Source organism: Oenanthe melanoleuca, chromosome 7 (genome assembly GCF_029582105.1).
Source record: "Oenanthe melanoleuca isolate GR-GAL-2019-014 chromosome 7, OMel1.0, whole genome shotgun sequence".
In the NCBI taxonomy this organism is placed as follows: domain Eukaryota; kingdom Metazoa; phylum Chordata; class Aves; order Passeriformes; family Muscicapidae; genus Oenanthe; species Oenanthe melanoleuca.
In genome coordinates, this window is record NC_079341.1 from 12,383,298 (window position 1) to 12,410,656 (window position 27,359).

Here is a 27,359-nt window from a genome sequence, read left to right on the forward strand (position 1 = left end):
TTCAGAGGCTGGAAAATTCTCAGAAGGGAGCCATGAAGGAAGTTTTAACTAATTTAGCATAACAAAGGAAAGGTTAAGAGGTGACTGGATCATCATCTCTAAGTACTTATTTGGAAATAAGCCTTCTGGGAGCAGAGGGCCATCTAATTTGGAGGACAAAAGCATAACAATATATAATACTTGAAAGATGAAGACAGGTGAAAACGGGGTGTCTCCTTTGTTAATGCTTAAGATTCCCTATTAATGTATTTGGAAGGATGGAAGAGTTTCCATCCTTTGGTAACTTCAAATCTAGACTGGAGATTTCTCTAGGAGACAAGCCTGGGGTCAGGCAGAAATTATGGGCTTGTGTTTTTGTGGCCTGTGTCTTGCAGGAGTTCATATGAAATTATTTTATCTGATCCTTTAGCCTTCAGATCTATACATCTTGCTGCAGTAACTATCAGCTGCCACAAATGTGCTAATTCCATCTGGTAGTTTGAGGTGACCATAATGTGGCACATTTTGTGTCCGCCTCTCCCCAGAATGTGGTTCCGATGTACGTCTGGGGCCTCTGTGCCATTGCAGACTGCAGAGCCCCCTTGAGCCCCCTTTCCCTCAAATGGATTTTAGTGATGCAGTATTTTGCTGTGCTGGTTTTCTGTCCAGGGATGGCTGAAAACTTGTTGATGCACAGTCTGGTTAAAACATGTTTTGAGGTCCAGGCTCTGCTGTTTACTGAGGAGAACTAAGGTATGCAGTATCCCATCATCTGCAGAGGCCATAGGACTTTATTTCTGCTGAGCTCTGGCTGCTCTGAAAAGTGACAGTCACTGAAATAGTGGGAACAAATACCTGCTTTTACAGAAAATATTACAGTTTGGGAGGAGTCCTCCTCCCCCAGAGAAGTTCAGGTTTCTGCTACATAAGTCCAAATTTGCCTGATGGGGACATGAAAAAGCTCTCAGCTTCCAAATCCACCTGATTTAAGGCAGCTACATGGTTTGAATTTCTTCTCCTCTGAGTCCTTGAGTTGCTCATCTGAGCATTGTGTTAATGCTGGGCTTTGAATTTGCTATTCCTCCCTTGAATGGTTATGCTCTGTTGCTCAACCGTGTGGTAGTTCCTCAGCTGATGTAAATCAGTCTGCTCCACTGCCTTTCCTCCTCTGTCACATACCCCAGCTTATAGCATCTCCCACAGCCTGGTGCCCCAAGGCAGCCACCTCAGTAACCTCACTTGCCCCCAGGGGCTGTGCAAAGGAAGGTGAGGTTGGGCTGGAGTTCCAATTAAAGCCCAGTTGGCTGAAGCAGAATTTCAGTGGAGCGCTGCTGTTGTAATCTTGGTCCGAGGGCCAGGACTGTATGCTCATATCTCCCAGTTTTTGGAACCGGCAGGTGATATGTTGCTCTCCGTGAGCCCCCCCCCCAGTGCTGGTGGTGTGGAGCATTCGACTAGTGAACGCTGTGAGCAATACAAAGGAAGGCAGCATCTCTGCACTAGGACTGTGACTTCAGCAGGCTTCCTGGTGGATTCAAACTTCCAGCATGACTCAGGGTATTGCAGTGAATCTTTTAAGATAACATCTTTTGCTTGCCAACATGTAGGCTGGCTGCCAAAGAGGGGGGAGGAGATCTGTTATGAGTCTTTTGTATGTGCTCATAGTAAATAGATACATGCCAAATTGATTACACTTGCCTTTCAATTTCTCCACTAGGAATTGAAGGAAAGGAAGAAGTAGTCCCATGTGGTCTGCCCCAAACCACTGCCTCACATGCTTGGTTTCTCAGGTGCCTGTAGTTGCCCTCTGCTGCTGCTGCAGCCAGTACACACCCCAGAAACACCAGCATCGGGATCCAGATTTTGCACCGTGGATTGAGATCCCTGACCTGCTGGGCAGGATGCTCTCCCACTCCATCTCTGAACATGATGAATGAACTAGGTGAGAGGGTGCTGGTGTCCCTGGTGACAGGTGAAGGGAGCCAGGATGCAGCAAGGAGAAGTGACATGGGGTGCTGCTGAGGTCCGAGCTGCCCATGGCAGGGACACCCTACCTGGCTCAGCTCTCATTCTGCAGAGCTGAGCAGCATGCTGGGCCAGCTCAGCCCCACCTCATGCCCCTGGTCCTTGCCTACTTGCAAAACCCCAGGACAGCGTCGGTTTTTGATCTAGTGTCTCAATGCCAAGCCATTAATTTTTCCAGTTTAAATGCTTAATACAATGGCCTTATTTTGAAGTCTGCCAGCTGAGCTGCCTCTGTGCTGCTTAGGACTATCATTTCCAACTGTTCTCTGGCAAGATGATTTCTCAAATGATTTAAAAAAAAAATAATCAAAGTTCTAACCACATCTGTGGCTGCCTTTATCTCTGAGAGCAGGGAAAATTAGCTCGGAGGCCATCAGGTGCTTTCTGAAATGGAAGTCTTCTCCTGCAGACGGCACAGCTCCTGGTGGTGGAAAGACCAGCCACTAATGTGGCTCTTGCTGAGATTTCTGGCACCAGTGTTTTGTGGCTGAGTGAAAAGAGCAGCCTAAACCCACTTGATTTAGGCTGTTATCCTGAATCATCCATGGGTTCTCTTCACACGCACCATCCAGCTGTGCTGATGCGTTGGCAGGCTGACCTGATAAGATCTATAGTGTTAGTCAGTGGTTTTACTTAAGTGCTTCTCTTTTTCTATTGCTGCAGTACTGGTCCTCCACCCTTTCCTAGCACAGCTGGCAGAGGAGGCAGCAACACAAATTTTGCTTCCATGGCAGCTAAAACAGAGAGCACATTTGGAGCCTTCTCTGTGACATACCAATGAGGTTCTACTTTTGTACTGCAGCTGAAGCTCTGTTCCCATCATCTCTAGGAAAAGTTGATTAGGTCCAGTGGATTGCTGACTTCTTTTATAAAGAAGCTGCAAAAAGTCTTTTTTCTTCTGCTAGTGCTTTTCTCCAGGGAGTTGTTGGCAGAGAGAGAGAGAGAGGCGAGTGTCTCAGCAATAATACATTTCAAAGTTATTATGCCAGCAGAAAAGAAACACAAGGGTTTGAACTTGGTAATATATATTTTTTTATGACAGGACAGAATTCTAAAGAGGCCCTCCTGCTGTGCAGACCTCCCTGGGTCTGCAGGGCTCCTGGCTGACTGCACTGTGGGGTGATGGCATCAACTGGAATCCCATTTCAGACCTAATCCTGAGGGAGGTTTCTGCCACTGAGCTGGCTCCCATGCTGGCTGGGGAAGATGGGAATTTGGATGGCACTTGTCTGGGAGTGTCCCTTGGGCATGTCCCTTCTTCTGACTGTGAACAGACAGGGGCCCTTCTACCTACACCTACCAGTCACGGTGGCACATTCAGGTAGCGAGCAGTGCCACTGAGCCCGAACCTTTGTGCTGCTGTGGTAATGGTAGTGCTCTCACATAGGAAATGAGTGTTCTGTCATCTGAGACCTCTTCTTTTTGTAATGATTAACCTTCTGCTAATGATTTGGTATAATATTGGGTAACATTAAGTGCTGCAATATTGATGTTTAATGTGTTCCAAAGCAAGGGTTCAGGAAGCAATAAAGATTTACTCCAGTTAATGTGTGAGGGCTGGGATGTCCCTGGGCCCTGTGCTCACTGATGGCCTGACATGTTTGCCGTGGTGTGGCAGCATCGTCTAAGAGAAGCTGAATTTCTGGCTAATAATTTAATGAAGGCTTTGCTGTATTTCCAATTACTGGAAAAAGCCATGATCCTATTCTGATATGTGTTATAAAATCAGCCCTTCATACTGGAAAGAGCCAGGGGAGAGCACCTCATATCTCTCTTTTGGCTCCTGATCAGTCCTACAATAAAGCCTGCCTGCCTCATAACAACATATTGGGCCATACAGAGGTGCTGCCCATGAGTGTGGGAGGTGGCTTCCAAATGGAGGAGAGTAGCAGAGGCAGAGCACCTAACTGGGGCACCCACTCAGCCCCAGGACCCTCCATGCCCCACACATGGCTGAGGTAGATGGAGCTGGCACAGGCTGACACCACAAATAAGATGGCGTGGGAGGAAAACTTGGAAGGACAAATTACTGTGAGTATTGATTCCCCTGACTGCTTGCAGAGGGATTTCATTTAGCAACACTGCCAATGACATTATGTGCAGCATCTTGTCCATGGCTGGTTCAGTGGCATTAAGAGAATTACTTTGGCCTAATGAATAGGAATAAGAATATTTCAACCTCCTCCCTGGAAAGTAATGGTGGATCCTCAAGTGTGCAGCCAAGTTCAGGTCTAGTCACTTGCCAAGTGAATGCAAATGACAGGTTGTTTTATTTAATGGATGCCATGATGTGTTGGCCAAAACTGTTGTCTCTTTTCTTTGCAGATTGGTTTCCCCCCTCTCTTCTAAATCAGACTTTGCTCCTGATTGGCTTTTTTTTTCAAGCAGAAGACATTTTTGCTGACTCTTGCACTGAAATCTGTCTCTAGATTGCACCCAAACTCCTCTATCAGCTGTATTTTATGCTGTGCTAAGGGAAGAGGCAGAAGCTGGTGCACTGGTAGTGGTTACTGCCAGCCTCCAGTGGGGCTGCAGCTCCCTGTCTCCTTCCAGCTCAGAACCAGTGAGATGTTACTGCTGCCCCATCACTGGGAGCACAAGGACATTGTGGAGTCCCACACCCTAGCATTGGGCCATTTACTGGCATGGTGGCCTGGGAGCACCTGGGCTGTGGTGCACTTGGGGTTGTGCAGAGCATTTGCTCTTGCAGCTCACCTCTGCTGTCAGCTGCCATTCAGCCACTGCCCCACAACTGCTCCCCTCCAAAGCCTTCCTCCTCCTGCACGGCTTGTGGAAATGCTGCTCACCTCAGCTGCTGTTGTTGTCAAGAAGTATGCAGGGGTGAAGGCTCCTGTGAATGGCCAGCTCCTCACCTGCTGCACAGTAAGCCCAAGAGTGAAGTGGGTGCTCTGAGCTGCAGGGTCTGGGTGGTGCCAAAGCAGGGCTGCATCCTCAGCACAGAGTCCAGCCAACCAAGGCCAGGGGCACTGCAGATGGGGAGTCCTGTTCCATGAGGGGCTGGATTTAGTATTACATATACAGTGATTCTTTGAACACAGGCTGTGCCTCACCATGGCTCACAAATTAGATCAGCATGAGACAAAATATCATCACGAACTAAGATTTTCAGATGGGATGGAGTGTTTTGCTTCATGTAAGAGTGAGGATTTGCAATGGCCAAGGGTGGGCTTTTTCCTTCTTCTTTTGTAAAAAAACCAGAAAGTGTTTGCAAAGTAAACCCTGACATTTCAGCTACAGACCAGTCACCTTTCAAAAGAAATGGCTGTTACTGCTCACTGGCAGTTAATCCTTGCACGGAGATTTTTGCTTAAAGGGCTGGAGGGAGGTGGGGTTTTTACATATTTGTTCAGAATCAGGGTTCTATCCTAATTAATTTTTTAGTTGACAGGTTTCTGCTTTGTTTCTCCAAGTGTTTTGATGTATGAGCAGACATGTTGCACGGGATGTGTGTTTGCAAAAGAGGCTGATGGGAAAGATCAAAACTGATTTGTTTTGTTTGCAGAGAAAGAGGCTCCAGATCTGTGAAACAGAGCAGGGACTGACTGAAGACCCCAGACACCAGCATTTTCAAGCTGAAATTGTGGCTGTAAGCTGGTGACCAAAGCCCTGCTGACCTTGCAGAAGCCACAGTTTCATGTCAGATGTCTGTCACATCCTGGTGCCCCCCTCCCAACCTGCCCTGAACAAAGTAACTTAGCACAGACTTGGTGATGAGCCCAAGGGCTTCTCTGTCTCCAAGGCTGAACACAGCAGGAGCTGCTGAGCGATTTAGGAATGAGCTGGGCTGGGAGAAATGCTAGATAGGTCTCTGACCGTTCGCAAATAAGCTGCAAAATCATGCTCACAATAGGGCTGCAGAGCCGCCTTTTGACTGGAACCATGCCTGGAAAATGTATTTCCCAAGTGGGGACTTCAGCCATTACAAATCCCTGACTGATGTGGTCAAGGAACATGGCAAACACATGACCCATTACCATGATCCGCCAGGCTGGATCCTGCTAATGTGCTTGTTTAACCCTCTCCAGCACTACCCAGAAGCTTCTGTCTCTGAGTGTCTCCAGTGTCAGCCCTTCCTGGTGCAAACCCCCATCCCCACAGGCACAGGCAGATGGGAGCTCCCTGGAGGACAGCTGGCTTGGCTGCTGGGAAAGCAGCAGTGGAGAGCATGGGAACAGGCAAGGAGCTGGCTGCCCTGCTCCCACGGAGCCTGGGAGTGAGCGCTTGCTGTGAGGGCTCATCAGGGCAGTGGTTTCAATGCTGTGTAGGGTGGGACAGGGGATTGTCACCTCTTTCCTGACACCTGACTTCTGAAAACTGTCAGTCCCCCAGTTCTCTTTCTTCTGCCTTGTTTGCTTGCAGCCTTTGTCCTTCATGGCAAGCTGTTGTCAGGGTGGATGGTTGTGGTGTGCGGTCTATGGTGGGATGTATGGAGGTAGGATGGTATTTGGGCTCCATAGCAAAATCTCTATGCTTTATGGGCATGGTGTCATGGTTTTGGGGACCCTTAAGGGCATGGGCACCATGTAAGGAGCTCCCTGTCCCACTCTGCAGTTTGCTGAGAATGTTCACCTCCATAGGCAGACAGTGAGCTGCCACTGTCCTTCACAGGCTGTTCTAACTTGTCTCTAACAGGGCTCCAAGAGCACAATCTGACTGGAATGATTGTCACCCACAGCAGCATTGTGGCTGGGCCTGAAGCTGGAGCCAGCTGAGGCACTTGGCTGAGATGCACAGACGTGGAGCTGAGTGCTCTCACCTCTCCAAAGAGCTGTGGCACTATGTTCTGATGTTGGCATAGGCTGGCATTGTGCTTTGTGAATTCGGAGGATATTTTTACACAGTTGTGGCTCGGAAGGACTGAAGAGGGTTTCTTAATCTTTTTAAACAATAGGTAATGGCAAAATCCATCCCCTGCCTCTTTTAAAGACATCTCCTTTTCCTGATGGGTAGATAGATATAATGAGATTCTCAAACTTGTAAATCTGCTGCGACTTTTTTATCTGCATGTGTTGGAGATGATGTGAAGAGAACTTCATACAGAGAGGACACTTGAAAGGTTACAAAGGGAACCAGCAGTCTTCAGAAAATCTTCATCTAGAGAAAACAGCCAAGAAAACACACATAGAAGAAAGCACTTGAGCTGGATGAATAGGTGTCAGGGATGAATGTAAGTGACACCGGCAATGGGGCACCTTGTTGTGAAAGCAAGTTGAATCTAGTCCCCCATGTGGGGCAGCTCTGGTGCAGGAGCCAGCCTGTGGCTGCCGTGCACAGCCCCCAGCCCAGCAAGGGGCTGGCCAGCACCCCTACCCTCACACCCAACACTCCTGCACTGACAAGGGGGGCATGAGTGGGGCAGGGCAGAAATGTGTTGTAGCTTTTTTATTTGCTCTCTGGTGGATGTTGCCCCCATTTCAGCCTCTCCCCTGAGGCAGAGACACTGGTGAGAGGCATCCCTGTTGCTTAGACCCTTCTCCAGGCTGCTGGGTCTGCCACAGTGGACAGGCCCATGGGAGAGGTGATGGCACACCATGGCCTCATCACATCCCCTGCTCCACCTTCCCTCTGGGCTCTCACAGGGTCACTTCTGGGGCCAGGAAAGGGGTGCAGAAATTAACTGCATGTTACCTGGTTGGTAGAGCGGGGGGATCTGATCAGCACCTGGCTGAGCTGGGGGCAGCTCTGTACTTATTGTACTTATTGTACTTATTGTACTTATTGTACTTATTGTACTTATTGTACTTATTGTACTTATTGTACTTAATGTACTTTTTTGCCAGTCCAAGGACTGGGCAAAACCCTGGAAAGATTCCAGTAGCTCCCAAGTGGGGTGGCTATTTCTCAGCTGGGACAATTTGCTCAATGTAGCTGTGGCCAAGAGAGTGGCAGGAAAATGAGATGTCCCAGCCTGTGCCTTGCCCAGGACCAGTGGTCAGGGAGCTGCGATTTCCAGGCAGGGGACTGCAAATAGTGAAAATGGCTGGAGATGGTACCAGAAGGTGCAGCCTGCTCCCAGAGCACAAGCTGTTGAGCAAGGTCATGTCTGTAGTGTGATTGCATCGATGTCCTCAAGATATCATAAGGTAAGCTGGCAGCTATTTTAGTGGCAGAGAATTTTAGACTTAAACCTTCCACTTCCCATTGCAAGGGGGAAGATGTGTTTACTGGCTTTCCTGCCCCAGGTAACCTCTGCTCTTGCTGACACCTCACCCTTGCTGAGACAAAGAGGCAATCCCTAAAGCAGAGCTGCAAATGGGGAGAGAGCAGATGACATCTTTAAGCTGTGATCATTGAAGAATATTAACTGCTCTTGGGCTTTCTGACTGCCAAAAAGTGATGCTTGAGCAATGTGGCGCCAGAAATCCTGAAGTCACTTTTGTAGCCTTGGAAAATGCAGCTGCTTTGGGATTTCAGCCCAAGACGGCTGTTATTATCCACTGTGCAGAATGAAGCTTCTGTTGGGAGCTTTTACAAAGGCCATCAGTCTTCCCAAATAGTGGTTGTTTTTATCACCTGGCAGTAATGATACTCTCTGGTCCCTTTAATATCTGAGTGTGTTCCCAAAGTGAGAGCAGGAAACTCATTTAGGGCTCACCCCCTCCAAGGGAAACAGCTTACAGTTTTCTGCCAGGTAGCCCTACCGTTGTGAGAATGGGCACGACTCACCTAATAAAAACCTTGCTGACAGACACGACCTCCTGGAGGTTTATCTGAGACGTTTGTTGCGGAGCAGAGCAACATATATCAGGGCTGAAATAGGTGCCAAGCAGCAATCCTAATGCACGCCGTGTCTGCTGTAATTGATTCGCAGGCAGGACAAATACCCGATGGAGAGCGCGAGGGGCCCTGCCTACTCTCCCAGCTAAAATGTTATAACGCTGTGTGAAATCATATTGCTGAAGCCCGTGGCTAAAATCCATCTTGTGGGCTGGCTGGCTGTAAAGCTGCATCATCCAAAATATCCCCGTCCCTGTGTGCACTGGCTGGGGCACTTGGGCTCCAGTTCAGAAGGAAACATATTAAAAAACAGATCAAAATTATGACTCTTGCCAATAATGTGTGTGCAGCATTGCGTGTGCATTGGCTTTCATTTTTTTGCCAATGCTGTTTTATTGTTCCTCCAGGTAAATGTTGAATGAGGAAAGGCTCAAAACTTGAAGAAGCCACTTAAAACCACAGGGAGTTGAGAATTTTAAGGATGGCTAAAGTTGGTGGGGATGGCTTGGTGTGGCAATGTGGTTTAAAGCAGGTGGTGGCTCTAGGAACATCCCAAATTCCCCACACTAGAAAACAGCCTTAAATTTTGTTGATTGTCTGGCATCTACGACATACATGTAGGGCCAGCTGTGGTTCTGCCTCCCCATTTCTCAGCTGGGGAACTTGGTGGGAGGTGTCCCCAGAGGGGTGTGAAACATCACTGGACACCCCTAAGTGATCTCCCCAAAAATACAGGCTGGCTGGGGGATCAGGCAGCAGAGAGAAGCTGCTATCTCCTGTGAGCTTAATTTCATCAGCTGCAGAGGGCTGCTTCACCACACATCCCCGCAGCATGGGATCAGGCGGAATTAGAGATTTGATCCTTGGGAAGGGCTGGGGGAATGTCTTACAGTGCGAAACTGGAGGAGCTCAGCTTGTTTAGCTTATTAAAAAGAAGATTAAGAGGTGACTTAATTGTGCTGTGTGAGGTACCTTCATGGGGAGAGAAAGGCAGGTATTAAAAGGCTGTTTAATCTAGAGGAGAAAGGCATTGCACGAGCCCGTGCCTGGAAGCTGAAGCCAGACAAATTCAAATTGTGAATCAAACAGACCTTTTAAAAAGTGAATGCTAATAAAGATTAAACTACCCAGGAGAGCCGTGCATTCCCTTGCCTTTGATATATTTAGACGCAGACAGGACGCATTTCTGCCCCATAGACTTGAGCCAAGCAGGAGTTACCGGGCTTGGTAAGGAGTAATTGAATGCCAGACCTGGCCCTGCCTCAGGGAAGGTCGGGTGAGATGATCTAATGGTCTCTGCTGGCCATCAGTGCTCCCGTGCCTGGAGGCTGTGATTTGTGTGCCTGTGTCCAGGCAGCTGGCAGGGACACCGCTCTACCAAGAAAAATCAGTGGAGAAACATGAGGAACGTGGCGCTGTGTCAGAAGGGACAAGAAGACAGGTGAAGACTGATTTGTATGTGGAGTTTCAAAATACTAGAAAGGAAAGGCTTTTAGCCAGAGAAAAGCTTTTTGTGAAAAAAACAGATTCTCTCCAGACATTAGCAGACATGTAAATTTTTTGTGCTTAGCTACCCCTACTTTTCCTCACAATTCATTAAAAATAAAACCATCTCTCACGTTTTAGGTGGACCAGGAAATCAAGGCATTGATATGAAAGCCTCATTTGAGGAAAGACAAAGACAAGTCATACCCCAATTTCAAGTAAGTAGGATACACAGAAATGATACCTGAAAACCTCAGAGAGACACAGGAGTGGCTCAGGAATCACTGCTCACTTGGCAGTGCTGGTGTATGTTGTGAACTTATTTTCCTCTTTATTTTTATGACCCACTCGCCAGTTGAGTATGGATGCACAGAGACTGTGCTGTGGGGTTTTATCATTTTTAATAATACTGGGATTCAGCAGAGCTTATCTCCTACTCTGTGCCCTGAGTCCCTGTCCCAACCCTGGGGATGCCCTGCCTGGAGCAGGATTCTGAGATGCAGCACGAAAGTGTGGAGGGATGCACGGGGCCTCAGTTGCTCCCAGGCTGAGTGATGGGCTACTGCAGCAAAGGATAGAGCCCAAGAGAGGATCTTGCTGAAAAATTGTTGTTCAAGGTGCTTTTCATAATATTTAAAAAATGTGTTTGCTTCCTCTTGCAAATGTTCAAACATCTTTAAAGTGTCTGTGGTGCCAAGCTGCTTCTCGCCTTGTTTTAGGAGAAATAAGCATTCTTTAAAGAAAAGGAGCCACAAAAAGCGCAGTGAGCCCAAAGTTAACAGCAAGCAGACCGAAACTAAATTAACACCAGCAAGATTTCAGCTGCCCCTCCGAAATATTGTGTCTCACGGCAAAGGGTCTGCGAAAAGATGGGAGAACAGATTGCTTTAGCGCATCTTCATGGTGTTTCTGCGGCACAGATGAAGCTCAGGCTGGGCCCCCTTCCCCTTGCCAAGCCTGCAGTGAGGACTCACAGCCCCCAAAAGTGGACATTCGGAGGTGCAGGCTTGGCAGTGCCATGAACACCCATGGGTCCAGCAGCACAAGGGGATGCGACTCGGGACACTCTAGTCAGAGAGTTTAGAGAAGCATCACCTGCAAAACCAGAGTGTGAGCCCAAAAAAGAAGCGGTGAAGAGAAGGCAAGGGACAGGGAAGGAGAGCCTGGCTCTTCTCCATTGTCATAAATTGGAGGTGAGAGAATGGGAGCCTTAGTCGTTGGCCATGGTGTCACAGCTCTGTGTGGATTACATTGGCCAGCTTCAGTGATGAAAATAGGCAGCCAGCAGTGAGTTCCTCTTTGTAACAGAAAATAGTCAAAACAGCTTGAAAACTATTCATAATGAGAGCTCTGAGAACAGCCAATGCTACACACACTGAGTGAATACTGTCATTAAGCATTCTTTGGATGACAGTCCCAGCAGTTCATTATCCCCCATCACTGCCTGGGGAGGGTGGTGGAGGAGAGAGAGGGGTGAGCTTTTTTTAAATAATCCTCTTTTTTTCTTTTTTCTAAATTAATTTCCACTGTAAAGCGGAGCACCAAAGGAGCAGTATAAAGGCAGCATCCTGCCTTGCCAGTGACCTCTGAGGTTGGAGCATAGTGCTCTTGCAAAAAACAGTGATACTAAAACACAATCCCAACCTTGATTTTATTTAATTTGCTAGTGGACTGTATTTATCCTTTCCACTTTTTTTTTTTTTTTTTAAGGTATGGTTTCTGAGTGTATCTTCTTCCTCTGAACATGCAAACAAAAGTTTACTTTTAAAACCCTAGCTGATATTTCTGACTCATATTAGGCAGCATGTCCAGCAGATGTGGCTCCAGGCTCATCACCCATCCGCCATGAATGAAGCAGCAGCTGCTGGGAGCCTCCTTGCCCATGTGAGGACACTCACCTGCAGGTTGTGACTTCTTTGTGTGGATGCAGGTGGGTGTCTCAGGCTCTCTGTGAAGTCCCTCCATATGGGGACCATGAGGCAGGGGGACAGCCAGGAGGAACAGGTCTCCCTGCCCTTGTCCTGCAGTGGACCAAATCCTGTAGTTCCTTGTGCTTAGGGAAGAGGTGCAGAATGCCTGACTAGGTATGGGCAAAGGGCTGGCAGCATTGTCCATATCTGCAGGCTGAGCCAAAGTGTATCCTGCCTAAATGGGGATGTCAACAGGAGATGTTTTATAATTAGTTTGTAATTAGCCCCTTGTTTGAAGTTTCTATCAGTTACAATGCACATTGGGTCTCCTAACCAAAGGTTTTTAGCATGTGAATATCCCTGTATGCCCAGAGGAGAACTCTGCACCCTTGCCTGGTCAGAAGAGCCCAGTACCCTATTACTGCCATCCAAATTCATCAGGGCATACCTTGGCATCAGGAGGAACACTTGTTAAAACTTGTGCAAATATTTCCTCAGCCTGCAAAGTCACCTGGGCAGCTGTGATGAGTCACTGTGGCTGTGTGTGGCTCCCTGCACTTCATCAGCATTATCTTTCCTTCATCTCCAGTATCTGAGGAAAGCAATCATAACTTATTCCTGAGTTAGAATGCTGAATCTCTTCAATTCCAGCAACATTGCTGTGTTCACAACCTTGTCATTATCCTGAGGGTGATAACCTCAGGCAGAGGTGTTAATTTTTTAAGTCATTGAGCAATGTCCTGTTTGTGATGCTCGATATCCAGAAATACAAGATACAGCAGCCCTTTCCATCCTCCCAAATCACCCACCAAACCCTCCACCATTCCACCCAGACTTGCTATTCTCCTCAGCCCTTGAAACAGACCCTGATTTAGAGCTGCTCAGCTGCAGGTCCCATTACAGCCCCCTGCTCATATGCTTATGTGGTTTGGCATTGTTTCATGGCAGGGACTGCAGATCACTGTTGGAATGGTTTTATCCCAGAGCAGTACACTGCTTGCTCCCAAGTGTGGTACTGCTCTGTTTTAGTGAGCTTTGGACATGGCATTGTCAGCAGAGCCCTGGCTGTTTGATGATGGCCACTGGGGATAATTAATCCAGTGTGTGCCCAGAGCACTGTGCCTGCCTGTGGCCCTGGATGGGGCAATGCCAGCTGGGGCAATGCCAACAGCACGGATGGGCTGTGGCTGAGATGTGAAACTGCCTTAAAGGGGCCTACTTTTATCTATCTCTTCCTCTTAAATTGAGGCTAACATTGTTTCCAAGCTCATAGTTTAACTTCTTCCTTTGGAAAAAAAAAAAAAAAAAAGACTATTTTTGAAAAACAGATTCCAAGTGGGACTCTGTAACTCACCCCATAATGCTACCAGGCCCAGATTAGGATGTTCCTTGCTGATACCTGTGTCTACAGCTGACCTCCAGAGAACTGGTGGGGACAAGGGTGGGGCTTCTCATCCCAGGGAAATGGGCTAATGTGCTTTGCACCACTCCCTTCCCTGAATCCCCAAGGCACACAGCCCCATGGGGGTGCCTGGGGAAGGGTTAACTGTGCTGCTGCCTTTGCCTTTGGCCACTTCAGCATGTTTCCCCTGTGTTTGTCCCAGCCCTTTGGAGTATGCTTCTGCTGCAGCTGAAAGGAGCTGCTTGAATGGCACTGAGTACTTGGGTATTTGAAGTTCAGAAAAGCAAGAGTTACTGAGATGGCTTTCTCTTTCCAGGAGGAAAGCCAGAACTGGAACTGGCTTTTTCTTTCTCCTTCTTTCCTCTAAACCAAACCAAACAAAAGTTTTTAGCTGCTTCAGCAGGTAATCACTGCCTGTGTGTCAGAAAGAGCCATGGAAAACTCCCTTTGCTTCATAAAACTGAGGCAGTACGTTTGTCACCCTCCTTGACACAACTGGCCTGCCAGGTGCTGGCAGGGAAGTGGCACCTCCCTGGCACTGGGATTTTCTTGCAGTGGTAGCAATGGGCAGTGGTAATGGGACAGCCTGTGGCAGGAAGTGGCACAGCTTCCCTGCCTATCCCCATCTCATCCTTGCCCAGGCTGGGAGGGCTGAGAGGTCTCAGATGTGCTTTTGGCACAGGGTGTTTAGGCAAGGTCGCACCACTGGGTGCACCCCCAGAAGGCTCCAGGCCAGGCTCCCATCTCCCCCCTGTGTGGCTGCAAGGGAGGGATGTGGTGAGCACAGGGATGGGTGCCACAAGCCAATCTCCTCGGCTGAAACAGCGTGTGTCACCCATAGGGAGTGCCAGGCCTGGTTTTCTATGTGTTTGCACAATGTCTCCTCATCCAACCAAATAAATAAATGGATAAATAAGAATTGCTGGGCGAGATGTGGTGGCAGGGTGCCAGTCCCAGCACAGCCAATTCATTTTCAGTTCTCATTAATTTGGACTGACCTTTGCTCACATTTCCACCACGAGCACGTTCAAAACAAGGCAGACATTTAACTCTGTTTTGGGCAACGTTACTCTAATGTGGCTTTTTTTTTGCATAGCTCTCTCTTTTATGGTAAGCAAATGTACTGCCAACTTTTCTCTTGCTATGTACACCAGCGAAGGGAACCAGATGCTTTGTGTTTTCCTCCGAAATGTATCTGAATGTTGTTTTTTGTTTAGTGTTTCAGAGGGAGGGCTGGCTTACGGACAGCATTTCATAAATCCAGTCCTCACTGCACACTGTTTCCCAACTTACAGGGAGTGGGTCCTGGCTGTGGCTCCTGGCTGGATTTGCGGTCTCTCCTCACACAGTGTGGCAGCAGCACCTGAGGGCTGATTCCTCAGCTGAGGGGCTGATTCCCAGCTGTCCCACTCTCAGTAGGGCATGGCTGCCTTTGGGAGAGACCCCACTGGAGAGATCCCCAGTGAGGTGTGGTGAAAGGTGTGGGTCTGGGCAGGCTCATCCCACTGACTTCTTGCACAATAGACCGTCCACAGCCTGGCCCCATGCAATGGCCATGGCTCTTGAGGAAGCTCTGAAATCAGCCCTGGAGACACATCCCAGGGGAAAAATTCTCCAGTTTGGGAACGGGGTTTGCTGCTTGTGGGGAGCCTGGTGAGTGCTGCTCTGCCTCTGGAAATAGAGGGATGTTGAAGACACTGGGGCCATATGGGGCTGCCTGAGCCCACCCTTCTTTGCCAGGGGGCTCAGATCTGGCACTCTGCATGGTGGGGGCTGCTCCTCCTCCTGTCTGTACCAACCTGAGCTGTTGAAGCCAACCCAAGAAATTCTTGCCGTGCAAGAAAATCATGCAGTCTTGGGCAAGATTGTCAAAAACACCTATGCCACCAGGGCAATTCTGGCCATTTTAAATAATTTCTCTCCTCCACCTCCATCAGTACTTCTGGTGCTATTTTTATAATCACTCTTCTGCTTTCAACTCCTTATCTTCTTTAGCTTTCCCTCTTCTTTTCACACTTCATGCCCTAAAATCTTTTCATCACTTTTTTTTTTTCTTTTTTTGGGGGGGTGGGGGTGTGTGTCTGATTGGGCTTTATTTCTTCTTCTCTGCCAGATTTATGTGAGTTGTCAAGTCCAGCAGCCGTTTGTCTCTGCCTGATGACAGACTTGTGTCCCACCCCTCTCCGAAATCAGATTCATGGCTGTTCTTTAAGGCCCTTTAATATTTTAATGCTCTGACTATAAATTCCATTTTCTCTAAGCTTCAATCCTTCTGCGGGCCTTCCCAGGGAGGGCCGGCGGCCCCCCTGCTCTCTGCCGTGATTTGCGGTGTGTCACAGGCGGCGTTTGCCATGGCTTTGCTCCACGCACGGCAGAGGAGGGCAGGGGAGGGGAGCCTAGCAGGAATTCGCTTTTCCTTAAGCTCAAACGATTCCTCAAACCTTGACAGGAATTGACTTTTTTTTTTTTTTTTGCTTTCAAGACATGATTTGTTGTGGGCTTGTTGTGCTTTTTATTAAAATGCTCTCGCGGAGTGCTTAGAAAGGTTGGCTTTGCACAGCCTCAGCTTCCTTCTTTAATAAATGCAGCCTTGGCTTACAGTTTTTCCCTCTGATGTGTCAGCTGGGGGACTCTCTCCATCTCAAATACACCCAGACTGCTTAAATCATCCTTATTTCTCTCAGAGGGAAGAGAGACTTTTGCTCTTCAAAACTTTTCACACCCTAACTTAATAAAACTTCTCTGCTGAAAGGGATGGATGTGACACTGTGCTGAGGATTTCACGGCCGAGTGCTGGATTATTGCTGTGGTGTAAAAGGCTCCCCAGCCTTGGTAAGCACATTGAATGTCTTCTTAAAATATGAGGTTGAAATGCATTTGGCAAGGGCTGCTTTGCTCAACACAGCCCATCACCGAGGTGTCCTGTGCCTCTGCTGAAGCCACTCTGCTTGAGAGTGTGCTTCCAGGGCTTGCAAAGAGCTGGGCTGGGAGCCAGGGCAGAGCTACTCTGCAGAAACCCGAGAGACCAGGAGGGCAAAAACAGTGCTGGAAATTTCGACAGTTTTTGAAAAGGAGTCAAGTCTGTTATTAAGCATGAGATTGGCAGCTGATCCAAAGGGTGACAAAGCAGCCCTGCACTGCGCCAGGAGGGACCTGATAGGAAATTATCAGCAACATCTGGGACAGCTATTTCCTCTAGGTTTGTAAACATTTAACCAAGGAAATGTTAGCAAAGTCTATTGCAGCAAACAGCCCTGAGCCATTAGCATGGGCTGGCTCACCCTGCAGCCCTCCACCCACTGCTGCAGCACAGGGAGGCAGAGCTGTATTTCTTCCCTTGATTTTTGGCACCCAAGCCAAGGCAGGGGTAGAGCTGCTGAGTGTTTAATTCAGTGCTTTCCATTTCGGATATTAGTAGTGCAACTGAGTTATGACATAGGAGCTGAGAGAGGAGTCATTCCCTCTCAACACATTCAGGATTAGTTATTTTCCCATTAAACTGCTTTAGACACAGTGAGTTTGTTGCCTCAAATGGGTCACTGCATGTAACAGGAGTTGGTAGGAAAGCCTAGTCCTACCTGATCAGTGTGAGTGACAACAGGGGACCTACTGAATTCAATGCAAATTTTGTTTCAGATGTATACAGACCAAAACTCAGTGTCACCCTCTGTATTTACACCACAGGGCTCTACTGAGCAGCCGCAGTAAGGCTGAAAGGACACAGCAGGGACACAGCAATGGTGGCACTGGCTGTGCCAGTGCTTATCTCATCAGGAGTCAGCACCTAGGGGCTCATCAACACCTCTCATGGCCAGGTGGGTTTGTCATTTTGGGGTGTAAAGAGAGAAGATGTGAACTATTTCAGTTCAGCTATTGAATAGAGTCCAGCTTTCATGGGAAGGGGCCATTGGGAGCTTCCCTTTATGGGTGCTTGTCATCATGGTTTAAGGGGCCTGGCAGATATGGATGCAATGGAAAGGCTCCCTGTGTCCCTTCAGGGAGGAGGTGGAGCACCAGCCTCCCTGCCTGCCAAAGTCATTGTCCACAGCAAAGCTGGCACCGGGTTTTGCTCAATCTCGTTGGATGGCTGATGATAGTGCCAGGCTCCAGGAGACAGAGGCGTTCTTCAGAGAGAGAGAGAAGAGAGTGAGGCAATGGGAGGCTCTACTTGCACCTGCCTGCAATTAATTAATTACGAATACACTCATTAGCTCAGCTCCATGGCTCCCCTTACTGCCAAGCCCCCAGCTGTCCAGAGAGCAAGTCATTATCTGAAAAGATTTCCTATTAAGTCCAACAGAAAACGCATATTTGAAAGAAGAAGGGGCAAGAGAAAGAGCAAGAGTGCATACACGATTACAATCAGCTCTAGAGGGTGTGCAGGAGTGGCTGGATCCCCATCTTGGAGCGGCCCAAGAATGATGAAATTGATTTCATTAGCCTGCTTAGCCCCTGATTACTCTTGTGCCCTGTGAAACACCCCCCATGGCTCCCCAAAGCCTGGCCTCTGCTTACAGTGGGTACCCTTGTGTGCATGGCAAATACACCAGGGCACTCCAGGTCCCACCCCACCCTGCCAGCTCCAGAGCAGCCCCGTCCAAGCGCAATCCCAGCTTGCGTGGAAGAAAAACTGCCTGAAGATTTTAATTTCCTCGAGTGAGTGCCTGTCTCCCCTTGGTGCCCAGGCAGCAGCTTCAGCCAAGCTCACAGGATTTTGACTCAGCCAGAGCACACATCTGCTTTGCCTGCCGTGTTTCCATTACCTGCTCCCTGCTCCCTGCGTTAGCGGAGGCTCCCCTTAAAGCGCAGTGATTTACAGGAGGTGTTACAGCAGGACAGGTCTGACACTGATTGAGTCGCTTATCTGCCGTCTCCGTCCTGCTCTCCTGACAGCCTCTCCCCCAGGTATCAATCTGCACATCAGTTCTTTATTCCTAGGTGAGAGGAGAGCTGTCAAGGTTGCAGCTACACTGTCATCTTCATCTAAGCTGCCAGCCACCCTTCATCGCTTAAAGACCCTCTTTAACACAGACGCTTTGGGAGGGGGTCACCGTGTTGGAGATGGCAGCAAAATTTCATTTGCTCTCAAGGTGCCCAGAGCTTGATGGATTGGCTCTCATTTGTCAGGGTGCCCATAAATAAACAAGAGTTTTCCAAGCTGTAGGTTCAGCCCCACAGCTTCTCCTTTCTGCAGCCCTGCGTGGCTCCTGGCTGCCTGCTACAGGGTACTGGGACCCCTCTGAGACATGAGGCTCCCCTGGGCCTGGGCTGCCACCAGGGCAGTGTGACAGAGCAGAGGGAGGGTGGAGAAGATAAGTCTGTGGAGCCAAGCTTGGCATTGGGATTTACCAGGAGTCCCCACTGTCTTTGTGACAAAGAGCAGGGCTGAAGCTGAACTGCAGAACACCACTCCATCCCAATCACTGCCCATTTTGGCAGGTTCATAGGAACAGGACAGGGATATGCTGGGATACCAGCACCCGAACCTTTGTGAGGTGGACAAACTGCAACAGGCTGGCCCTCACCAGTGCACTTTAGTTCTAAATTATTTTTCTAAATTATTTTTGGCCTAAAACTGCACTGCCCTCTGGGATCACTGGCAGCAGTGGGCCATGGCACAAAGTGACAGGAAAACAACTGCATCCATTTTGAGGTTTGCTCTTAGGTGCTGCTTTTAGGCCAGAGCAGCTTCTAGCCATCCCCAACTCTTATAGGAGATGGTGTGTGTGCACTGGGTGTGTATTAAAACCCTGTGTCACCTTGGTGTGCCACACAGCCTGGGGTAATCCAAAGGGACAGGCAGTGCACAGCAAAGGAGAGCAGTGGGCATGACCCTGTGTGCCTCCAGTTGCACCTCATTTCACTGGGTCTTCTGCTACCCACAGCTCTCTTCAGTTTGGTTTCCTTGTTGGTGCTCTTTCATAATAACAAAGCCACTGAAACATAATCTCTACCATAATGTTTATTAAATAGTAATTTTAAAAGGTTTTTATACAAATCATATAAACACAGTTTTATTTTTTGTTTTGTTTTGTTTGTTTGTTACACTGAAGAATCACAGTAAAAGCTCTTTAAGTCCATAAATCCTGGCTCAGCCAGTAAATGGTCAAACACCTTGAACTGCAAACCTTGGAGAATTTCCATTTCTGCATATAATTTCTTAATGGTTTAATTCCCATGCTCACCTCCGGCACCTTCCCGCAAAACAAAGTCACCCAGAACTACAGCCCGCCCATTAGCAACATGTCCTGCCATGGGAAGTGTGTGGAGGCAACAGCCCATTTAAACAAAGGTATTAATGCCAAATTTTTTTTTTTTTTTCTGAATTTCACAGAGGGAATTGCAATCAGCAAACCTAATCTATTTGCAGAGGAGGATGCAATGAACTGAACGCACTGATGACTTTTCCCCCTCCCTGTTGAAGTTACAATCAAGCACAGTTTTCCGTAGAACAGTAAAGCACCCGGCAGAGGTAAGTGAGGTATTGGCTGTGCAGCATTATCGGCTTCTCTCGCCTGGTGAGCTCACACTGGGCCCTGCCCCAGCTGCCAGGGGCCAGCAGGACACGAGGGCTGGGCGCTGCGCTGGGCCCGTGCCACCTTAGTGCCGAGGTCAGCAGGACTCTCCTGCCCCAGATCAAGAGATACATCAACACGAGTCAGTCCCACGGAATAAGTCACATACACGATACATACAGAGAATTCACGTGCGTGTGCAAACACACTATTTCTGAATATATGTATATATGGACTCTTCTCTCTGTACGCCTACTAGACACCATAACATCACCTTTTTAATTATATATTTTCACCTAGTGTTTGCCTAAGTTGGCTTTTCTACTGTATGGTCCTTTTCCATTCATCCTTCCCCTCTCTGGTGATTTGAAGGGGATAAAATCATTGAGCAGCAGCAATCCAGCTTTGAAATGGTCTGGTACATTTCCTCTCACTGCCTCTGTTTCTTTTGTACAGTAAAATAACACCCCTGTGGAATTTGTCTGTGAAAAACGCCAAAAGAAATAAGGTGATTCGAAAGGAGAATCAGATTCACATTTACTGCAGTTTTTGTCGGGTGCACAGTGTGAATTAAAGAAATGAAGGCCTTTGTGTGTGCGCATCTCTGCGTGTGTGTACGAGCCGTGGATGTTCTGATGACGCAGCTGCTGTATCTGCTCCCCCAGTACACGTGCACCTTCCTTACAGCAGGGAAGGGTTTTTCTTCCTAAAATCTTATTGTCTGTGGGAGCTCTTCATGAAACAGTAGACGAATGTTCCTGTTTCCAATGTACCAAGGAGCAGTTGTGGCACTGCTCATGTGTCCATGCTCATCGCCTTTCCAGATGTTGCTTGTGTCCCCAGACACCTGGACTCCTGCATGACGTGTTTGTGGGGCTGGGCAAACTGAGCTTCACAACACATCACACAATTGTCGCAGTTGGTGAGGAAAATAATGCCATCCCCAACCCAAACTACTTGCCAGGTAAAATGTAAAAATCAGGACATGACAGGTATTACCAAAGAGCCCCTGGAAAAGCAAAGCCAGTGTGATAGAAGGGTTTCTTATTTACGTATGGGCAAGCTGATAGAAGTGATCCATCTGTACTGAACTGGAAATGAAGGCATTGGTTTGGGGTTCAGCATTTCAACTCTTTATCCATTCAATTGTTTCATAACAGTTTTCTCCCATAGCACAGCGGTAAGTGGAGAGGTATCAGCTGCCACACAATGTAGCCAGACCATTTGAAAGTAGAAGGACCAGATTTCTGCTGGGCTCTAACCAGCAGGGAGTGGTGAAGAAGAGCATTTTGTGGGGAAGGATGAAGACCTCACTTGCTGTTTGCTACTGCACTAATCATCAGCTGGAGGAAAATACTTCTAAGGCACTTGTTCAAAGTAAAAAAAAAAAACAAAACAAAGAACACAGCTCATAGATAGAACTTGGGGTTTTTGCTACTGATCAGGAGCAGCAGAATTTTGCTCCAAAGGGGATGTGGCAGCAGCTATTTGTTCCAGCGGTGCTGATAGCACCAGCTCATACCCCCCAGCTCCAGGGAGAAGGGGAGCACCAGGAAGGTGACAGGGTGACAGGGGCACCATGGCCAGGCTCCCCAGGCCTGTGGGCATGGTTCCAGCTTCCTTTCCTGTTCATTTTCCTTTCCTGGCACTTTGGAGAGGCCTCAGCACTGTACCTCAAGTCAAACTCTGAGTGAAACCCCTTCCCAAAGCCAATTCCTAAGCACCAGCAACCTGACCAGCTCTATCTTTTGTTTGCTGCAATTTTCTCATTATAGCAAAAAGAAAAATGGCAGGCTCAAGAGGGGTGGGAGATTCAAATAAAGGCCTTCCTGACGAAGGCCTCAGCTGTTGCAATCAAAGATCTGGATTTAATAAATGGCTCTTATTCACAAATCACTTTAAGGCTCTTCAGCTTCTCTCAAAGAGGTGCTTCTACACATAGGGTTTCCCTTCTATTTTCTTTCTTAATGATTTGAGAAAGCGCTGTTGTTACTGTTGACAGTAAAGCCAGTATCCCACCTTTCCCCTGCTACCAGGAGAAGGAAAGTAGAAGGTAACAACATGCTTCCATTTTCAGGGCTGCAAACTACAGCTTCCTGTTCTTAGTGTGAAGTGCACAAATTCCTACAATGGTATCTGGATGGAGTCTAAAATGGACAGGGGCTCCTGTGTGTGTGTGTGTGTGTTATTTCTAAAGAAATCCCTCAGCATTCTCAGCAACTTACCAGAGAAAGGAGGTGGGAAATAACAATCAACATTTAGTTTCTCACATCCAAAAGGTAAACCAGGCTCCCTCACCACATCCCAGCCACTCACATCAGCAGAAAATGAAGATGAACCAACAAACAAGAGGCTCAGTCCCCCCTTGCCCGGCACAGTCTGGTTTGCAGGAAAGCCACTCGGTCCTGGTGGAGTGTGACCCAGCAGCAAGACCTGGTGGCAGGAGCAGAGCCTCCCCTCACTCCTGCTCCCCTCATTCCCTGTTATGGCATTCAGTTCCCATAGAAAACAGCAAAAAAAGTGCCCCCCTGCCAGCCCACCTCACCGGGCACAATGCCAAGGGTGATCCCCAGGCACCCATCAGGCCTCCGAGCAGCACTTCTGGTGGTTCATCTTCACCTTGTGCTTGATGCCGTCGTACAGCTCGAAGTTGTAGTTCTCCAGTGTGGTGGAGCTCCGCGAGGACAGCCCGGCGTACGAGCACGTGCAGTAGAGGAGCAGACCAGCACAGATGGCCCCGAGGAGGACACCGAGGGAGCTCATTGCTATAATGGTCACCAGGATGGGGTCCAGGGTGTATAGCCAGCTTTTCTCTTTGTCCAGCTTCGGGGTTCCTGGAGAGTTAGTAGAGAACAGTGTGTCGTTCCTATCCGATCCAAAGTAATCTGCAGTGGAACGGGCACTTATTATCCAGGGATCACTTTTTATTTCCCCCTCACCTTTATACATTTCTCACTTGGAGTTGTGATGGCTTTACAAGAGTTAAAGTATATATAAGGGAATATCTCAGCAGGATTCACTAACTCAGGTCTAGATACAATGTGAAGCACCACACTACTAAGGAAGTTTCACTTTCAGACATCAGACTATTGACATAGCATTCAAGCATTTTACACCCACTGAAACTCTGGCCCTTCCAGTGCCACTAGGTTCAAAACTATGGAATCAGTCTGTTACAGGTCTCAGACTTAATTTTATTCATTTACAAGTCAAAATGCCATGCAAGCAGCAATTAATGCTTAAAAGATCAGTTTCACCTGTCCTAACACAAATACAATACATTGACTTTGCAAGGCTGTTGAAAAAGGAAAACAGGAAAAGGATACCAAATGCCTTTGAACACCAAGCCACCGCTTCAATATATGTTCTCAAGTTCTAGCTCCTAACATCACTAAAGCTGAGGTTTGTGAGTAATCTTAGCATCTGATACTGAAACACAAGCTGCCACAGCTGAATTGTCCATGTGGCGTTTGCATACCAACCTGGATCATCGTTGTCTTCAAAGTCTTGCTCAGAGCTTGGGAAGTCGTCATCCATTCTTGGGAAGTTCACTAGAACAACAAAATGGGAAGCACTGTTTGTTAAAAGAGGCCTTCTGCAGGAATCATTCTAAGACCAGACAGAAGAAAGGATTTGTTAAAATACTACAAGGCTCTTCCTTGTGGAAGGAGGAGGAACCCTTTATCTTCTTCCCTTGGCCAAAGCCTATGAAGACTCTTGCACACTTGAGAGAAGAGGGTCTTCACACTATGTCACATTTCACAACCACCAAATCACCAGCTTTTAAGAAGAAAAGAGAGTGAGAGAAGAGCAAAGAAACCAGACAACTTGAATAGCACTAAAATATTGTCACTGGTACCTCCATAATGGCCATAATTCACTATTAGCATGCTCATGGGTATTACACTTACACCTTTGAATAGGATCTTAGTGCCTGTCATTACTTGCCAATAATGCTGGATCCATTTAGCACACACTCTACTTTTCATCTTTTCCCATATGTCTAACTGGATATAGAGCTTCAATGACTCAGTTCCTCTTTGGGTTTCAGATAAATTTACAGTAATTTAAGGAATTCATGTATCTTCATTATATGTTTTAATGCAAAAGCTGGTTGAAATGGAGAGAGAGGCAAATGGGTGTGCATATCTAGGCCCTTATGTTAACATTTCCCTGATCCAAATTCCTTTTAGAGGTGATATTTCTTTCTATTGTTCAGCTGAGACCAAGGACTAGTAACCAAATGCACATATTATAATCTGAGCAGAAGAGAGTTATTTTCCTGTACAGTCTTCCTATCATTTTCTCTGCGTACAGTTACCATGGCTCTTTTCCACTTTTCTAAAAGAAAATGTCTTTTCATTTCAATCTGCGTAGAGTTTCCAAAGCTGACTGTAACTTGGGGTCCTCAACTGAGAAGGTGTCTCGAAATGATCAGGAATGCAAAGAATCAGGGACTAGAAAGTGATAGAAGTCACACCTTGGAAGTAGTTGTGGTTGGAACCAAGATTACTTTATGTCTTGTGCCAAAATGGCAAGAAGGGTTTAAAGAGGTTATTAAGAAACAACCAAAACCAAAGATTGTAACTTGTACCTAAAAAGCTACATGCAAAGAAATTATTCAAAACCCTATAAAAGAATATTTCTGCATATATACATGGATATTTAGGACTTGAAAAGGCCTCCTGAATTGTCAAATGCACTTTTTTGCTATGCCAGACAAATGTGCAGGCAATCACTGCCAGCGACATTTCAAGGTTCACTTCCAGAGTGGGGTCTCTGCTGAAAGCCATGCTGCCCCCACACCACCTGACCCCTGATGGCAGCGATCCTCTGCTGGTATTAATGACACCTTCTCATTCCTCAGGCAGAATTGTGTCTGCACCCAAAGAATTAAGGCATTTATTTGAATTTGCAAGTGAGCCTGGCACCAGGAAGGCTCACAGCCCAACACTTTCCCCTCCTGCCAAGGAGTTCTGCATTCAGTGAGTCAGGTAGTTAAGCTGACTCAAGGCTGCTGGTACCTCGTTGAAGAAACACAGGTGCACACTGCCTTCTGTAAATCCTCACTTCAGCAGCGAGTTCACATGATTTCTCAACAGTTTTTGAAATGACAGGCCCAGATGGCAACATCTTAGGGCTGGGAGAACTGCCTGAGGGCCTCTTGCAAACATTTAGAACCAAACATGTGGAAAAATACCTTGCAAAGCAGTTCACACGTGGGGACGTCTGAACTGCTAGTCACCCACTAGAAGACAAGCAGTGAGATTTGCCATCCATGGCATCCACACAACCCCACAGAAACTGTATGTTGCTCAAAGATGAGCAGAGGTCAAAATTAGATGACAATCTCCCCAAGGAGTCCATGTGTGGAGAAGGGCTGTTGGAAGTCATTTGACATTCCACATTGTAGCTGCTCTAAATTTTGTGTGAGAACAAGCTAGCAATTTGATCCTTTTGTAATTTCCCAGGGTAACCTTGAGGGAAAAGCCAGAAATAAAAAAGTATTGGTTAATCAACACTTTCAAAAGAACACCAGTTCTTCCAGCCTGAAAGGAAGGAGCATTGGGAAAACTTGAAAAGAGAGAACATTTATACAAAAAGCTCAGTCCAGAATCTATTTACTCTTCTTGTGATTTTCTCAATTCCCGATGCATTTAATACAACTCTTAAGTCCTGCTTAAATGGTATCTTCCTACTTGCCCATTTTCCTCCCTCCTTAGGCCCTCATTCTTCTGTTCCCCCCCACATGCCATTTCATTGCTATTTGAGAGTATGGTATCATGCAGGGCTCTACACCCTCTCGAAAGCTTTAGAAAAATATAATTTGACTTTTCTTTTTCCATACTGGGGCTTCTTGAGTCATTAACTGAATCAGCTCAAGCTGTGTAGGTGTCTGTGGGAATTGAAGCTGGTGGTCTCAGTTCAGTTCCTAGTGGAGATGATTTAGAATCTAGCCTGTCAGAGAATCTAGCCTGCTGTTTGTCATCAGTTAGGATCTTTTGGGACAAGCCTCAGCAATACTGTGACAAGTGGAGCAGGCCACAGAAGGCAACTCCTTTAGAAAGTGGTCACCAGAAAAGCCCTTCAAGCTGGTGGGCAAAATGGGAGAAACATGCATTGTGCTGTGCTGTGGAAAGCTGCTTCTTTAAAGGGCAGATTTCAGGCACATTTTACCTTGTATTTTAAAAGGGAAAAATATTCTGGAGAAAGGTAGTCAAGAAAGTTAGGGGAAAACTGTAATTAAATATGAGAAATTATTTCTCCTGAGTGAAAAGCCATTTTTAAAGCCTGTGTGCCAAATGATGCCTGTGAGCACCTAGCCAGTCATGGCCAAAAGATGATATTAGCAATGATGCTGAAACAGCCGGATGCCAAGAAAGGCTGTTATCTGTTGGATCTGAGAGCACTGCCAGCTAAAAGGCTAATTTATGGGACCTGAAAAAAGAAAGATAAAATTCTAATCAGACAAGAGCTGATTTAAGTACCGTGTTTGTATGAACTCACACAGAGGGAGAGCAAGAGAGAATTAGTATTTCCAGAGATTAAAGAGTTTCAGTGTACATCTGTTTTAAAATAGGGTGGGAGGGATTGTTCCAGGGCAGATGAGTGGGGCAGGAGAGCAGACAAGGTTCTCTGGTGTCCCACCACAGACATAGACATGCCTCTTGCAGGAAAGCTCTCCAAGCCTCCCAAGGCAGCTCACCTCTCCAAAGCTGAGCTCAGCATGACATATGGCCTGGCATGTACTTCCCACCTCCACAGGTGCCTGAAGCCAGCCCTCCTGCACAGCTTACAGCAGCACCACCACCTCTGGCAGAGACCTCCAGACCAAGCCAGGAGGTATTGCTTTGGAGAGAACACCCAGCCCTGACCTGATTGCTGGAACCTGGACACATGCTTCCAAGGCAAATGACAACTGTCAAGAAAAAATTGCTGCTTCTTTCCAGCCTGACTTTGTCAGGTTTAAGTCCAGGCACCAGGTGGTGCCTCCTGCCAGGTCATTGTGGAGAGCTCAATCAGCCTGGGGCAGAGCTCTATCACCTGGCATTTCTCTCTCCACACAGACATTTGCAGATTATCTGTGGTGCCTCTTGGAGTCTTTCTGGCTGAACAAAATGAGCCTCTCAGTAGGAGGTGCCTTTCCCAAACAACATACCAAACTTGCAGCAATTTCCAGATCTTATTATTGCCTGCCTAGAGCCACTCTGGCACAGGGTATCCTGGGCTGGAGAGCACCCAGGATGGACTCCCACCATCCCTGTGCTAGTGCTTCCCACTTTCTGAAGGGGTCCACAAGCTCTG

At 47.5% G+C, this 27,359-nt stretch overlaps 1 protein-coding gene across 4 annotated transcripts in view; it reads right to left on the reverse strand.

The window, feature by feature from the left end:
* Nucleotides 1–19,483: 19,483 nt before the first annotated feature.
* Nucleotides 19,484–27,359, reverse strand: part of NRP2 (neuropilin 2) — an 88,955-nt gene continuing 81,079 nt past the window's right edge. For 2 of the 4 annotated variants that reach the window (XM_056496365.1, XM_056496366.1), the window contains exons 16-17: nt 23,537–23,605; nt 19,484–22,888 (exon numbers count right to left, since the gene is read on the reverse strand). In XM_056496365.1, the coding sequence (XP_056352340.1) occupies nt 22,635–22,888; nt 23,537–23,605 (323 nt within the window). In that variant the 3' untranslated portion in view covers nt 19,484–22,634. Of the gene's footprint in view, nt 22,940–23,536; nt 23,606–27,359 lie in introns of all 4 variants that reach the window. The other 2 variants (XM_056496363.1, XM_056496364.1) reach the window with 1 other exon arrangement.